Consider the following 17,012-nt stretch of genomic DNA (forward strand, 5'->3'; position numbering starts at 1 on the left):
CCTGGTGGCTCAGCAGACTAAAAGCATTGTGATTAACACCAGCTGTCTGCAATTACTGTAAGTTCAAATCTCACCAGGCTCAAGGTTGACTCAGCCTTCCATCCTTTCTAAGGTAGGTAAAATGAGGACCCAGTTTATGGGGGCAATAAGCTGACTTTGTATAAATATACAAAAGTACGAAGGCTATTGCTTAACGCATTGTAAGCTGCCCTGAGTCTCCGGAGAAGGGCGGCATATAAATCAAATTAAAAAAAAAATGTGTCACAATTACCATTGGCTGGCTATTTGTGACTGATTGGCTAATGGTTGATACAGGTTGCTGCCAGTGTCCTAGGTATCAACCAAGTATCTTCTTAAAATATATGATGTTCCAAGTAGTGCAGTTTTTTGCAGGTCTGCTGGTGTTATTGCAGAAAGCTGCAATTTCTTGATGTGTTGCTATTATTATTTCTTTTATTCATTAAACATGAAACTCAGTCACTGATTATTATTTCCACCTTTATTATTTTTTATAAATAACTCAAGGCAGCAAACATACCTAATACTCCTACCTAACTATCTTTCCTTCTCCTATTTTCCTCATAATTATCCTGTGAGGCGAGTTGGTTAGAGAGACTGTGATTGGTCCAAAGTCACCCAGCTGGCTTTTATTTAAACACTCGTGGGCAGTTTCTGTCTTTTTCTTTCCTCTTTCCCTTTCTCCTTTCCTGTCCCTTCTTGGATGCTCAAATGCAAAAGGGGAAACGTTTCTCCTTTTGTTTTGATTTTAGTTTGTTTTGCTAGCCCTCTGTTAGTGTGACCCCCCGGGCCCCATTTTCATCCATGATGGCCATGATGGCAGCCCTCTGCCAGCGAAAACTGAGCCGGAGAGACATGTACAGCCCTTTCAAGCTCCATTTTCACTGGCAGAGGCACTGCAAGCTGGTCCTTTGTGGTTTCCATGGTGGCTCCACAGGCCAGATGTAAGCACCCATGGGCCAGATCTGGCCCACAGGCCTTGAGTTTGTCCTAGAGCTAGGGTTATCAATTGGGGGGGGTTCTTATTGACTGTTTCAGGCTGATGTAGCCTGATCCCTTCAGTCTTAAGTCAGAATGTAGAAAGAACAATAAAAGACCACTATCAGCAGCACCAAGGACTTTGCAGAATTGTGGAGTTGCACAAAGGCACTTATTGTCATGCTGACTTGCTTTATCTCATTCTCAGGTTTAATTCCACAGAGGCAGCAGGTTTTACACAAAGCTGAAATTAGGCAACACTGAAATCATGGCTCTCCTTGGCTCTGAAATAGTGAACTTTTTTTGTGCTTTCTGTATTTGTGGGTCTGTTGGAGTCCGATTAGAACAGCATCTAAACCCAAACAAAAAAAACAAGAGAAAGGATGCAGGAGCATTTTTCAATTTAGATGTAAAATGGTCTCATTCCTACATCATTGTTATGATTGATGGATGTTTTCCTACTGGCTAATAGCATTCAGAAGAGCAGAAGGCAGTAGAACTAGAGGCTTAAATAAACAATTTCATTTAACACACCCTGCAGAATGCATAATCTGAAAAGCATTGTTTGCCCACAAACTGAAACAGGTGCAATAGGTGCAGGATGAGAATTGGAATAGAAAATCTCATGCCTATGTAATTTTTTGCTGATTTTGGGTAGCACTAAATCAGCAGTGGGAAAAGACCATAAAATTATGTATATATTCACCCTCGGAATCTTTCTACCTTTTATCTGGTTGCTAGTCTTGGTGTTCTTCAAAACTGATCAGATTCATACATATAGTATGGGGTGGAACACATTGACTAGGAACTGCATTTGAGTTTGGTAAGATTCACTATCTAGATTCAGAAAACTGCCTCCAAAGTTCATGCAGGTAATAATAAGCATTTTACTTGTTCTTTTTGATATTTACCAAATTCATGATTGACTCCCAACATTCCATTTTCTATTGCATCTGTGTATTGCCTACTCACTTTTATTATACTGAAGAAGAGTTTCTTATTTTGTTTCTTGTTGGGCAGTTGTGAACCAGAATATTCTTAAAGATACATTAAATTTTGAAAAACAATGCTTTTAATAATCTCTTTGATCATGAAATTTGTCAGAATGTGTTTCACCCTGCTGTGGCTATGGGTGCTTTAATAAAGTGCTTACAGCAGAGGTCTTCAAACTTGGCAGCTTTAAGACTTGTGGACTTCAACTCCCAGAATTCTCCAGCCAGCATGCTGGCTGGAGAATTCTGGGAGTTGAAGTCCAAAGTCTTAAAGCTGCCAAGTTTGAAGACCTCTGGCTTACAGCATGTATTCACAGATACATACATAACTCTAATACATTTTTATTTTATTTTTTTTGCTAAACCCTGCACTTTAAGTTATAGACTTGCAGATGTCGCTGTTACTATGGTTGCTATGTTCACTATTTAACAGGAATGAGGGGGAAGAGAGAAAGAGTGTCTTGTGTACTGCTTGTATACACTAAATATATGTATATTCTCAAAACAAGGAGTTTTAAGCATTCTACTGGCATCAGCCTGGAAATCAGAGGCTAAAAACCAAGCTGTGGCAATACAGGAACAAAGGAGGTCCTTTTTTTTTTTTTCCAACTGAATAAAAAACTGCCAGAAAAATTAACTGAAAAATAAAATTGATTAGGGAATGTGAATAAACATAATAAAGGGATTCTAAAGAACCCAGTTAACTTTTTTTCCCCAAAAAAGTAAATAAATTATAAAATAAAAAGAAGGAAGGAGGGGAAGGAAGAAGAAAGGTGAATGAAGAGGGAAGGGAAAAGGGGAAAAGGAGAAAAGGAAGTAGGGAGGAAGGGAGGAAGGAAGGAAAGGAAGGGAGGAATGGAAGGAAGGAAGGAAGGAAGGAAGGAAGGAAGGAAGGAAGGAAGGAAGGAAAGAGATTATAATGAGAGGGAGAGATGGTCCGAGGGAAGTACTGTGTTAGCACTTGGCCACCACAGGTGCCCCCTATACGAGTGACATTGAGCTGGCCACACCCACCCTGGCCATGCCCATCCTGACCCCCTGAGGTCAAACACAACCCTGATGTGGCCCTCAATGAAATTGAGTTTGACACCCCTGCTCTAGGACACCTGAGTTCATCACAAATGGAATGGGCAGTGAAGCACATCTAATTTTTGCACACCTTGCTACTGCTGTTGTTTGCTGTCAGCATAAGGGGTAAAATTCTAGTTCAGTTATTATTTTTGCCTATCTCATTTCATGGGCTCAGGCTGAGATGAAGGATGTATGGCAAAGTAAAGAAAAAGCTAGGTCATATTTATACTATCGTGAGATAAAGTGGGAAAAGACCTAAAGACTGACAACCCATTTCACATCTGGATTTTCAAATTGGAAAGTGGCTTTATCTTTCTCTTGTAGTGATGCTGACTAAGAATGTTGCTTATTGAGATAATAGTCAGAAAAATGACAAACATATACAACATTTTATTTAACCATTAACTTTAAAAAAAGCATAATTCAGATTTGGAATATATTGCAAAAGAATAAGGAGAGTGATGGAATGGGATAGGAAAGTAATTAAAAGTTAGATGCACAGAGCTTTTTTAAAGCAGGGATTGATTCATTTAATTTATGAAATTGAAATTATGTGGCTCTCGGGTGGTATACAAAGCATAGCTTGCTACTTCTCCAAAAGGCTGTATGCAAGGGAAAATAATTTTATTCCATCATGTTTTTGGCTTTAGCTGAAGCCAAATGATGATGTTTTTACTATTTTTATAAGAATCTTTAAAATCCATTGTATTGTTTGAATTGCATTGTTACTGTTTTATAATTCATTGCCATAGTCCAGTGGGAGTACATCATCCTAGAAATGCTGCAAATATATATTTAAATCTCCTTGCCAGAATGCTGCATATTCAGTTCCCTGATTATAATTCCATTCAGAGCTACATTACATTCAAGACTGACAGTTTTGCACACATCAGTAAATTCCTGAAAAACAATTTATGGTGGCATCTAGAAAACATAGTTCTTTTATGAGAACGATTTTAGATCATATAATGAGCTATTGGCAAGGGGTGATTTATGCAGGAATTAGAAGGATTTACTGCACGGTAAATGGTCGTTCAAATAGGTCCACAATCTGTTATTTTTTTTTATTCAGGCACTTCCTCTTTATAAATAATAGATGGATTCCTTCATATTGATCAGAAAGCCAATCACATTAAACAACATTGTTGCATTTCAGTGGTAGAGGCTGAGTATACCATTCAGTATGTGGAATAAAAACATTTCAGAAAGTGAAAAAAAGATTTACCTGGACATGAGATCTTATCTAATATATTGATCTTGAAGAACATAAATCTGAATCTTTTTTTTGCATCCCCTTGACCATCATAGGTTAAGCATAACTCTGTAGTATATAGAGATTTCATGTAAACTTTAACCATAGCCTGTAACAACAAGATAAAGTACTTGCCCTGCATTCAGGATTCTGATGCCCAAAATCCTTAGATAAAAAGATCAAGGTTCAAACAATGAGGGGGGGGGGGGGCAATATCTCCACCTAAGACAGCTCAGCTTGGATCGTCAGAGGCATTTAAAAGAAAAAAAAACCCTTTTTTTCTTTTAAATGCCTCTGACAATCCAAGCTGAGTTGCCTGATCAGCAGAGGTTTTTTAAAAAAGCCTCTGCTGATCATGCAACTCAGCTGGGATCGTCAGAGCCTTTTGAAAGCGTTTTTTTACAACCTCTTCACCAAAGAGGTTGTAGAAAAAATGGTTTTAAAAGTAAAAAAAAAAAATGGCCACGCCCACCCAGTCACATTAAGTTCCACAGAATCCAAGCCACGCCCACAGAACCGGTAGTAACAAATTTTAGATTTCACCGCTGATATATGTTTATTTGTATATTTATATATAAATATTAACTGATATATAGCAGCTTTCTACTGAAAGTTGCCTTGCAGAAACTGGGAGAGGGGGAGAATCAGGTATAATTTCTCAAAGCATCTTTATGGATCATCAAATTATTGTGTTTGAAGATAGTGCACTGAATATCTTGAAATTTCATGTCATCTTTAAAAAACTGTTCATGGGTAAATATCATTCACAGAAATTGGTTTTTGATTAGTAAACCAGAAGTATTGATATAACTTTTCACCAATGCTATTTACAAATGCTCTGATGTAAGAAGAAAAGTAAGCCAGTTGCAGTAAATCTTCCACGTAATGGATTTTAGTTTAGCATACCAGGATTTTACTACAATATCAAGTCTTATCTATAATTATGTGAGAGTAAATTGGATTAAATATTCTGGAGTAAGCATATATATCAAAGAGGGGAAAATGACATTGCCATAGGTCTATACTATATGTCACCCAACCAAACAGAGGAAGTAGATGAAATTTTTGCTAGTCAGCTAACTGAAGTATGTAGGAAGCACATCACAATAGTAATGGGGGATTTTAATTACCCAGGCATCAACTGGGAGACAAACTCTGCACCAATTGGAAGATCCAACAGGTTTCTAACAAACCTAGCAGACAACTTTGTTTTCCAAAAAGTAGAGAAGGGAACAATGGGAACAGCCACATTGGGCTTAATTCTCACTAACAGGGATGAAATGATAGAAGGTGTTGAAGCTACAGGAACTTTAGGGGCAAGTGATCATTCAATACTGGAATTCAACATTATGCAAACACAAGTAGTAGAACAAAGTCAAACTAGAGTCTTGGACTTTAAGAAAGCTAATTTCAATAAACTTAGAGAGAGCTTGGGAAGGATTCCATGGATGAGAATCCTCAAGGGGAAAACAACTCAAGAAGCTTGGGAAATTTGGAAAAGTGAGATTATAAAAGCTCAGTCTAGCACAATACCAATGAAGAAGAAAAATAATAGCTCTCAAAAGAAACCAGCATGGCTGCATAAAGAACTCTCTGACAAATTGAAAGACAAAAAGGACAAGTATAAAAAGTGGAAAGAGGGGCAAATAACTAAGGCAGAATATCAGCAAATAGCCTGTAAAGATGAAGTGAGGAAAGCTAAGGCTCACAATGAACAAAGGCTTGTGACAAAAGTAAAAAATAACAAAAACAAGCTTCTTCCAACATGTTAAAAACAAGAAAAAAGTCAAGAAAACAAGTGGCCCATTGCTGGGAGAAAGTGACAAAGAAGGTGACAAGCAACAGGGAGAAAGCAGAACTACTTACTGTAACTCGTTTTTTTCATCTGTCTTTACACAAACGGAAAAAACAATCCAACCTATCAAAAACACACTACAAAAAACAGATTAGGAACAAAAGTTAAAATAGGGAAGAAAATGGTAAGTGAAGACCTGTCTACCCTAGACGAGTTCAAATCACCAGGACCAGATGGATTACATCCCAGGGTTCTGAAGGAACTGGCAGATGAGATCTCAGAACCACTGAACTATATCTTTCAAAGATCCTGGAGCATCAGGGAACTGCCAGAGGATTGGAAAAGAGCTGATGTAGTTTCCATCTTCAAAAAAAGGGGGGAAAAATAGATCCAGAAAATTACAGACCTATCAGCCTGACCTCAATACCAGGGAAGATTCTGGAAAAGATAATCAAGCAACGAATCACCAAACACCTAGAAGCAAACCAAGTAATCAAAAGCCAACATGGGTTTGTCAAAATCATATCATGCCAGACTAATCTTATTGCATTCTTTGACAAAGTGACAAAATTAGTGGACCAGGGGAATACTGTTAATATAATTTACTTGAACTTCAGTAAAGCATTTGACAAAGTAGACCATAACCTACTACTAGATAAAGTAGAAAACTGTGGGTTAGACAGCATCACCACCAAATGGATTCATAACTGGCTGACCAACCACACTCAATGTGTAGTCCTCAATGGAACTGCATCTACATGGAGGGAAGTATGCAGTGGAGTACACCAGGTCTCTGTTATAGGCCCAGTGCTCTTCAACATCTTCATCAATGACTTGGATAAGGGGATAGATGGGGAACTCATCAAATTTGCAAATGACACCAAACTGGCAGGAATAGCCAACACTCCAGAAGATAGTCTCAAGATATAGAAGGATCTTGACAGACTTGAACATTGGGCGCTATCTAACAAAATGAAACTCAACAATGAAAAAAGTAAGGCTCTACATTTAGGGAAGAAAAACAAAATGCACAGGTACCGTATATGTGGTACCTTGCTCAATAGTAGTAACTGTGAGAGGGATCTTGGAGTCCTAGTGGACAACCATTTAGATATGAGCCAGCAGTATGCAGCAGCTGCCAAAAAAGCCAATACAGTTCTGGGCTGCATAAGCAGAGGGATAGAATCAAGGTCATGTGAAGTGTTAATACCACATTATAATGCCTTGGTAAGGCCACACTTGGAATATTGCATTCAGTTTTGGTCGCCGCGATGTAAAAAAGATATGAAGACTTTAGAAAGAGTGCAGAGAAGAGCAATAAAGCTCTTCTTATTATTCATTATTAGAGCAATAATGATTAGAGGACTGGAGGCTAAAACATATGAAAAATGGTTGCAGGAACTGGGTATGTCTAGATTAATGAAAAGAAGGACTAGGGGAGACATGATAGCAGTGTTCCAATATCTCAGGAGTTGCCACAAAGAAGGAGTCAAACTATTCTTCAAAGCACCTGAGGGTATTACAAGAAGCAATAGGTGGAAACTAATCAAGGAGAGAAGCAATTTAGAACTAAGGAGAAATTTCCTGACAGTTAGAACAATTAATAAGTGGAACAACTTGCCTCCAGAAGTTGTGAATGCCCCAACACTGGAAATTTTTAAGAAGATGTTGGATAATCATTTGTCTGAAGTTGTGTAGGGTTTCCTGCCTGGGCAGGGAGTTGGACTAGAACAGTGGTTCTCAACCTGTGGGTCAGGACCCCTTTGGGGGTCGAACAACCCTTTCACAGGGGTCGCCTAAGACCATTGGAAAACACATATTTTCAATGGTCTTAGGAATAATTTTATGGTTGGGGGTCACCACAACATGAGGAACTGTATTAAAGGGTTGCGGCATCAGGAAGGTTGAGACCCACTGGACTAGAAGATCTCCAAGGTCCCTTCCAACTCTGTTATTCTATTTCCATTTCTAAGTTCTAGTTTCATGGAGTGAAATTAATGAATATATGCAGGGAGGTGTAGATGTTGATTTAATTATAAGTAAATTCCTAAAATAATTTCAAAGAGCATGGCTTGATGTGAACCGGTAGTAAAGGTAAGTAGAACCTACCCCTGGTATACTGTGAATATTCTCTGCAGAATTTCAATAGATGAAGGAAGGAAACATACTTTTTTTGTTATAGAAACAACATATATTGTCTTTACTTAACACGTCTTCATATAATTAGTTGTAACATATGAGTGTATCATCATAGGCTTTCAACTATGCAGGAAGTTTCACTTCCATAGAAAGCTTCTTAAAATGTTGGTTAATCTCTTGCTTAAAAATATTAAAAAATGGAACAGTTAGTCAAAGGGGCCTATTTGGTTTTGCATTGAACACAGAAGAACACCCTTTTTATTCAAAATAAAAATTCTGATAATAAGCACACCCAAGGCGATAAAACACCTGCATAATTGTTTAATAAGACTAACTTGTGAAAAAAAAATGCTTTGAAAAGTGGCTAACTATGCTTTTATAATTCAGGTTAAAAATGGTTAGATGAATGGGAAGAGTAAAGAGGATAGCAGTACAAACTGAATCAGAGGTGGGTTTCAGCAGGTTCTGACCAGTTCTGGAGAACCAGTAGCGGAAATTTAGTGTAGTTCGGAGAACCAGTAGTAAAAATTCTGACTGGCCCCACCCCCATCCATTCTCTGCCTCCCGAGTCCCAGCTGATTGGGAGGAAATGGGGATTTTGCAGTATCCTTCCCCTGGAGTGGGGTGGTAATGAAGATTTTACAGTATCTTTCCCCTGCCATGCCCACCAAGCCACGCCCACCAAACCACACCCACAGAACCGGTAGTAAAAATTTTTGAAACCCACCACTGAACTGAATGCAAAAGCAATTGGGAAAGTGGTAAGGAGGATACATTGCATTTGAATCCTGTCTTTTCAGTAGCCCTATTTGGTTGCTGCTCTACTGTTTGGATGTCATCTCAAGCCTTTCCTTGAAAGCCTTTCTTGAAAGTAATTGCAGCTCTACTATTGGACAATAACAAGGAGGCACAGAATGACCTGGGGTGAAACACAAGCACAGCAATTGTTATTTAATTGATCAGCTAAAGTAGCATTTTGTCAAAGAAGGTTCTTGTCAAATTCACTTAGCTGCCAAAATATCTTGGCTTGCCAAATGGGGGGAAGAAGTTATTTGCTTCTAAGGCAAGAAAATGGTACTGATGATGCTATCTAGTTTGGTAATGAAATGTCTGCAAGAAAACCAAGGATCCACAAGAAAATATACATGGATAACTCAGAGTCACCTCGAACCACAAGATGAGTGGCATATACATTGAATAAATAAATATATAACTATAAAAATAATATAAAACACAATACTTTATGCATGTGATATTTGCTTCCAGTATATGGTGGTACCTTGCAAAACACTAGGACTCAGGAGCAAGATGTATTAAAAGGGAGTCGGTTTGGTCTAGTGCTGTCTGGCTTGGCAGCCCAGTGGGGATGGAGAGGGATAGTTCCTTGCAAGCAGCAATTGGGTGGCTGCAAGCTTATGCAACTCCATTTGTGTGATTGCCAGGCACACACATCCTCTGCTTGCTCGAGAGGACCTTTGCGTGTGAGGGCAAGTGAGGGGAGCTTTGTGTATGAGGCAAGATGGCAGCTGCTTGCACAAGGGAAGGTCTACATGAGGGCAAGTTGCTACTGCTTGCACTAGGGGAGATTCATGTGTGACTGCAAGTGGCTGCTGCTTGCCCAAGGGGAGCTTCGCACTCAAGGACAAGTGGCTCAGAGCCCAGGGGTTGGGGTTCCTGGTCTAGTGGTTACAAAACAAGCTAGAAACCAGGACCACAACACCACTAGTTAAAGAAGACAGATAACTAAAGGGAAAAAGTATTAGAAACTTGAAATAGGAGTTGATCTACTGGCTTGTCCTGGAGCCTGACATGATGGGCTTAGAGAGAGTGACTGACCCAAGGTTACCAAGCCAGCTTTCATGCCTAAGGCAGACTTGAACTCACAGTCTGCTGCTGGGGAAGGCAGTAAGGTAAGTGCATTTTAATCACTGCATCAAATTGAACCAGACTACACAATTTATGCTGGCACAAAATCCGGAAAATGCTACTTTTGAGGCATAGCAGAAAAAGACAGTTGCTCTCCTGTGAGCTGAGATGGATAGAAGACTACGTGATGTGTTTCTGCCTTTAAAAAATGTTAATGGCCACCCATGATTTATATGATCAGCAACCTGATCATATAGATCATGGGTGTCAAACTTGCAGCGTCACGTTGCCGTCATGTGTCATTTCATGAAGTTTTTCCACTTTGCAGAGCTGGGATGGGGGTGGCCTGTGTGTGAGACACATCTGACCTGTAGACCACCAGTTTGACAACCCTGATGTAGATCAGATCCTTAGGCACTGAATATAAATACACATAAATAAATCATTACTGGAGTTGGGAGTGGTTCCTCAAACAGACAAGAATATCTTCCCAACACTGCTGATTAAGAGCATTTCTACAGTAACATTTTTAACATTAACGTTCAGTTAACATCTGTACCCTCTTTTGTGCTTCTGGGAATTTTCCTTTTTTTTTTTTTTACATTTTAATAATATCTTTTTAATGTTTATTGTTTTAATTAGTTATTGTACGCAACCCACAGTTATGTTTTGTGAAATGGGTAACCATGTAAATAAATAAATATTTTTCAACACTTTGGGATTAATTCTGGATCTTATTGAACCCATGATGTCTGTTTTTAGAATTGAGGCAATTCACTTTTGACTCTGCTCTGTTGTATTTCAAATTGCAGCAAAACTGATAAGTTTCTTTTAGCTTACTACATATACAGAATAGCAGAGTAGGAAGGGACCTTGGAGGTCTTCTAGTCCAACCCCTGCCTAGGCAGGAAACCCTGCACCACTTCAGACTAATGGTTATCCAACATCTTCTTAAAAGCTTCCAGTGTTGGAGCATTCACAACTTCTGGAGGCAAGTTGTTCCACTGATTAATTGTTCTAACTGTCAGGAAATTTCTCCTTAGAGAAATTTCTCCATATGGATGATCTGTTTTCACATTGATGGGAATTTTTGCTTCATCCTGTCCCAAACCTCCTAAATTCAAGCAAGCCATTGTTCCAGCTCCCAAGAACATTCATGTTCCTGTAACTTGTTTAGTGAATATGATTTATCTGCTAATATATATTTATTTTATCTTTTGGGCACATTAAAATTGAGTTACTACTTTTGTAGAGTCTCTGGAGAGTGTACCTAAACTTCTGTTTTATAATATAAAAAATAACTTGAATATGCTGATTATGTTTTATGTTTTATTTGATTTGTATACCGCCCTACTCCCGAAGGACTCAGGGCGGTGAACAGTCACAAGATATGTTGTGCTAACATGTTGGTGTCAACTTTGTGATGCTCTGCCCTTAAACTGTCTTTTAGGCCTCCCAGTATTACACCCATTGCCACTGACTCCATCTATCTTATAATTGGATGCCATCTTCTTTTCATTCTTTTCACCTTTCTCATCATTAACACCTTCTCTAGGGAGCTAGGTTTTCACATAAACCTAGTTAATTTAAGCCAGGTCATTTATGCTTTGAGTGAGAACTCTGGGTAGATTTGTTCAATGGTCTGTTGTTGGGTTTTTTTGTTTTTTGTTATTGGCTATCCACAATATTCTTTTCTAACACCAATGGTCAAAACCATACATATTCTTCTTATCCAACTTCTTCAAAAATTCAACTTTTGTCTCCATAGAGTGTCATTGTGAATACAATTTCTTGCAATGTTCTGATCTTTGTAAATATAAATTTACATGAATATGTATGTATATACAGTATATATGTACGCATGCATGCATGCATAAAATCTTACAGCTTGGAATATCTTTTCCAAGAACTTTATGGCTATTCTGCCAAGTGCCCGTCTGCAGGATATTTTGGTACTGCTTGTTTTTTTTTCACTGATAATGTTTGATCTGAAAGGAAAAATCTACTCAGTATCACTTCATCCATCATTTCAATATCTTTGCCAATTCAATGGGTGGTTGTAGTTATACCAATTGTCGTTAGTTGGTCTTCTTTATATTTAATTTTAGTCCCATTTGTTCACTATGGTCCTTGACTTTTATTAGTAGAGTTTTAAGCTTCTTTGTATTTTTGGGTTATTGTCATGAACATAACACAGATAATTGATGTTTGTCATTAAATTTAAAACCACACTCTCTTCCAAATGAGCTTTCTTAATATATATTCAGCATATAGGTTGAACAAATAAGAGAGAGTATATAGCATTAGCAGCCTTATCTTATTATTTTACTGTATCCATGCATATTTCAACTAATATTTTCAGTTTCCTTAGTGATTATGAGGGAAAGTATCTTCACTATGATTCAATATCCAGAGACACATAGTTTTGTCCCTATAAAAAGAATATTATCTCATCCAGGGATAAAAACCACTATGACTTCCATATTATAAAATGTATCATTCCAGCTTGAAATAGTTACTATAGAGCATAGTTCTCCAGGTTAGTTCTTTGGGAATGTGTTTGAATGCCAAAGGTCAGATTTCCCATACTTTCTAAGTGCTGCAATTTCAATAAATGTAAACAAGTATAAAATGGATCATTTTACCATGAAAAACACAACCTTCACCTTTATAATAATGAGATTTTTGTTCGGAATAACTAAGCAAGACATTGGCCTGTAGTCTCAGTTGACAACTCAATTAGAATGTCAATCCAGTGTGCAACTGACATAAAAATGGAAAAATTCATGTTTGGAATCTTAGAAAGGGAATTGAAAAAGAATAGCATAATGCCATTATATAAACCTATAAGAGGATAGATAGAGAGATAAATAGATAGATAGATAGATAGATAGATAGATAGATAGATAGATAGATAATGTGTATATATATATATGTGTGTGTATGTGTATGTGTGTGTATGTATGTATATGTATATGTATATACCCTGTTTTCCCAAAAATATGACCTACCCTGAAAGTAAGTCCTAGCTTGATTTTTACACGTGCGCCCAATATAAGCCATACCCCCAAAATAAGTCCTAAATAAGTTCCTGAAGGCCTCTGACAGTGAAAAGGAGGTCAGGAGTGACACGCACAAGTGAGATTAGTCAGTGGATGACATCCCCTGAAAATAAGATCTGGTGCCTTTTTTGGTAGCAAAAAAAAATATAAGACAGGGTCTTATTTTTGGGGAAACACGGTATATGTATATGTATGTATATATATATATATGTGTGTGTATGTATGTGTCTGTATATATGTATGTATGTATGTATGTATATGTGTGTATGTGTACGTGTGTGTGTGTGTATGGAGGAGGGGGGACAATTATAATCACTGCATCTTAAAAAGAAAAGTATAAAATATAAAATAGGTCAGTGATGGAATAATTCTCCTGAAAGGAAAGACTACAGAAATCAAGGCCCTTTAGGTTGGACTGAAGGAGAAAAAAGGGAGGCATGATAAAGGTATTTAAAATCACAAGCATTATTTGTTAGGTGGATCAAAAGAAATCCTCAGTGTGTTAGAACTGAAAGTCATCCATTGAAACAAAACATAGTGAAATTCAGGACATGTGGTCAATGGATACCCCCCAATAGCTACTAATATGAATGGTTGTTTATAGGAGTGCATATTAACCATAAAATATATTTTAAGTTAGAATAAACATTTGCATTTTGGAAGTTCTGATGAACAGGTTTTTTTTAGCTGTAGACTTGGGGAGGGGGGACTAATATTTTGAATGTTTTGAATTTTGGCTAAAATAACATTTTAGGGGTGCTAAGAAATTTTTTTACAGATGAATGGTTCCAGGCTGGGATAAAACAACCCAAATTCAAACTGGAAAGTTTAAGTATAGAAATTAAGAGGAAATCTTTAAATTATTCAACCATTAATTGATATTATTTTTGTCATTGTGCTATTTTTTCCTAGAGTGTACTTATGTCTTAATTCTTGTACCTAAGGAGGAATTGCCACTTATATGTATAGATGTGATATTGTGTCATGGAACATCTACTACTATTATATTGGCATATTATTCCATATTGAATAAGAAGTTGTAATCTTTTATAGAGAGATTGGATAAAGAACTAAAGCCCCAGCCCCACAGATGCATTTAGCTATTGTTTTAGTTCAATACCTAATAAAGAGAACTGGATGGACCAAAATTTCATTAAGGTGGTACTTTGTTTTTAGCTGAAGAAATGACAAAACAAAGGAAATTTTGTTGTAATTTAATTTTCAGAGTTTAAACTGCAGAGTGAGTTCCAATCAGAGATGAAATTCAGGTTCAGAGAAAAAGAGAGACATGCTCTAATTTATGTATTTTTTTTAAAAAAAATGTGTTATTTAACCTCATAACATGAAACATTATAAAATGTAAGGATGTAATTAATATTCAATCTGATTTATACAGTTTAATTCATTCTGGTAATTACTGTGCTTTGCTTGTAGGTTGTTTATAAAAACAATGATGTAAGACTAGAATTGTCTCGGCTGGCCAAACAAGGAGATCCTAAGATGAAGATCCATGGTGTCGTGGCATTTAAGTGTGAAAATGTGGCAACCTTGGATCCAATCACTTTTGAAACACCAGAATCCTTTATTTCTTTGCCTAAATGGAATGCCAAAAAAACAGGCTCAATATCCTTTGACTTTCGCACTACTGAGCCCAATGGGCTGATTCTCTTCAGCCATGGCAAACCACGACATCAGAAAGATGCAAAACATCCACAAATGGTTAAAGTTGACTTCTTTGCCATTGAAATGCTTGATGGGCACCTCTACCTGCTTTTAGACATGGGATCTGGAACAATTAAAATAAAAGCTTTGCAGAAAAAAGTGAATGATGGAGAGTGGTACCATGTTGACTTTCAAAGAGACGGACGATCTGGTAAGTTTTGACAAAAATGCTCATGAACTTTAAATCCTTCAAAGTATAAAAAATACAAGAGAAAAATGTGTATTCAGTATTATTCTAGAACAACAAAGCAACTTATATTTTGAAATATTTAATTAGTATTTTGAATTGTTTTCCTGAATAAATTGGAAAGTTTGAACAGTACTCAGCAGATAATAAAATGATGCTTATTTTGTGAGTATTTTCAGTAATTATTAGGAAACGTAATTCTCATATACTGCCCCAACACAAAAGAGTTATGGAGAATAATATAAAAATAATAAAAATAACAACAACATAAAAGACCTGTGAACTATTAGTATCCTTTACATCACACATAAAATGATTCCATTTTTCTTCAGGTACAGAATTGATGCATTAGTAGTTGTACACTACTCATATTTTTTTTTTTCAAAAAATTTAACTTTGTTGAAAAAGAAATGATCAATGAACAATTGGCACTGACTGATTCATAATGCATCAAGGAAATGCATCTATATATGAATAAAACATTAGAAAACATCATTGGTGTAATTGTATGTATCATAAAATACAGTTACATTTTGATTTCTGTTAGTTGTACTATTAAGTTCTTCATATATTGTATGGATTAATCTCTGCTGAGGAAAAAAGAATCAATTCAGAGTTAAATCAGATTTTCATGGGAATAGTTTTCCACAACAAAATATTACATTATCAGATGTGCACAATTTATTTTGTGGAATTCTTCTACTAAAATATAACCAGTAAAAATAAAATAGCACATAAATTTTACATCTAGGCTTTCCACACTTCTTGGTGTATCAGTTTTCTAGGGAAGAAAAAGGTACAACTGGAGAAATGCTAATATATGGATATGGTTTGTTTATGGTGTGGCTGTATAACTTGTTTGATTCCAAGCAACTGGACAAATGCTGTTAATATTCTCTTTTACTAAGAGAAAGTAATCAATAAATAGGAAACACTCCATATTAAGTGTGGCTGGGAAGCTGCTTGGAAGAATTTTCATTAAAATGATGACAATGAGCAAAACTTAGGAAAACCAGTGTAATTTTATGCCACACAGGAGGTGCACAGATAGAATTTTAGTTCTTCAGCAAGACAATGAGAAATACATGAATATGAAAGAAGGTTTACTGCATATTTGTAGGTTTAGAGTAAGTACGTTATAAAGTGAATAGGCTTGAATTATGAAGCTTTTTGTATGAATATGGAGTTGAAGGCTGGTTGCAAAAGACAATCACTGAAATATATAGAAGAAAGCAATGAGTGAAAATAAATGGAATGCTTAGTGAATATTTCATTATTGATCAAGGTATAAGAAACAATTTTGTGGTTGTTCAATACATTTAACATTTAGATACATTGGTTTTTTTAATGAATTTATGGATAATGTGTAAGGGATGCTTGTGGTGATATTAGAAGTGTGTTGGTTGGGAGTATGGATGTATATACATATTTGTACGCAGAATAAACTGAGAACAAAAAATATGGTTAATATTTGGTTGTATGATGGAATAAGGATCTGAAAAGTAGTTATTAAAAATTAAAGCAAAAAGTGAGTGAAGAATTATAAATTATATATAAATTTTGGGGAAAAAAAACAAAGATAGGTGAAATATGTGCACTTCAAGGTCTTGATTACCACCTTTAGAGCGCTCCCTGGCTTAGGACCGGGGTATCTACGAGACCACCTTCTGCCACCAATAGCTTCTCACCGACCAGTACGCTCCCATAGAGAGGGTCTTCTCAGAGTGCCGTCGGTCAAACAATGTTGACTGGCGGCCCCCAGGGGGAGAGCCTTCTCTGTGGGGGCACCTGCCATCTGGAACGAGCTCCCCCCAGAGATACGGAGGATCCCGGATCTGCACACTTTTTGCCGCGCCCTTGAAACATTCTTATTCCAGCAGGCTGGTCTGGCCTTTTTAATTGTTTTTAAATTGGTTTTATAATTGGGGTG

General features: G+C 36.9%; 1 protein-coding gene across 19 annotated transcripts in view; it reads left to right on the top strand.

Moving 5' to 3' along the window:
- NRXN1 (neurexin 1) overlaps positions 1-17,012 on the top strand; it is a 952,284-nt gene that overhangs the window by 371,510 nt on the left and 563,762 nt on the right. For all 19 annotated transcript variants that reach the window (XM_070932260.1, XM_070932263.1, XM_070932252.1 and 16 more), the window contains one exon: positions 14,608-15,046. In XM_070932260.1, the coding sequence (XP_070788361.1) occupies positions 14,608-15,046 (439 nt within the window). The remainder of the gene's footprint in view (positions 1-14,607; positions 15,047-17,012) is intronic.

This window comes from Pituophis catenifer, unplaced genomic scaffold, assembly GCF_029215685.1.
Source record: "Pituophis catenifer annectens isolate HBS135680 unplaced genomic scaffold, rPitCat1.0.hap2 SCAF_1, whole genome shotgun sequence".
Lineage (NCBI taxonomy): Eukaryota > Metazoa > Chordata > Lepidosauria > Squamata > Colubridae > Pituophis > Pituophis catenifer.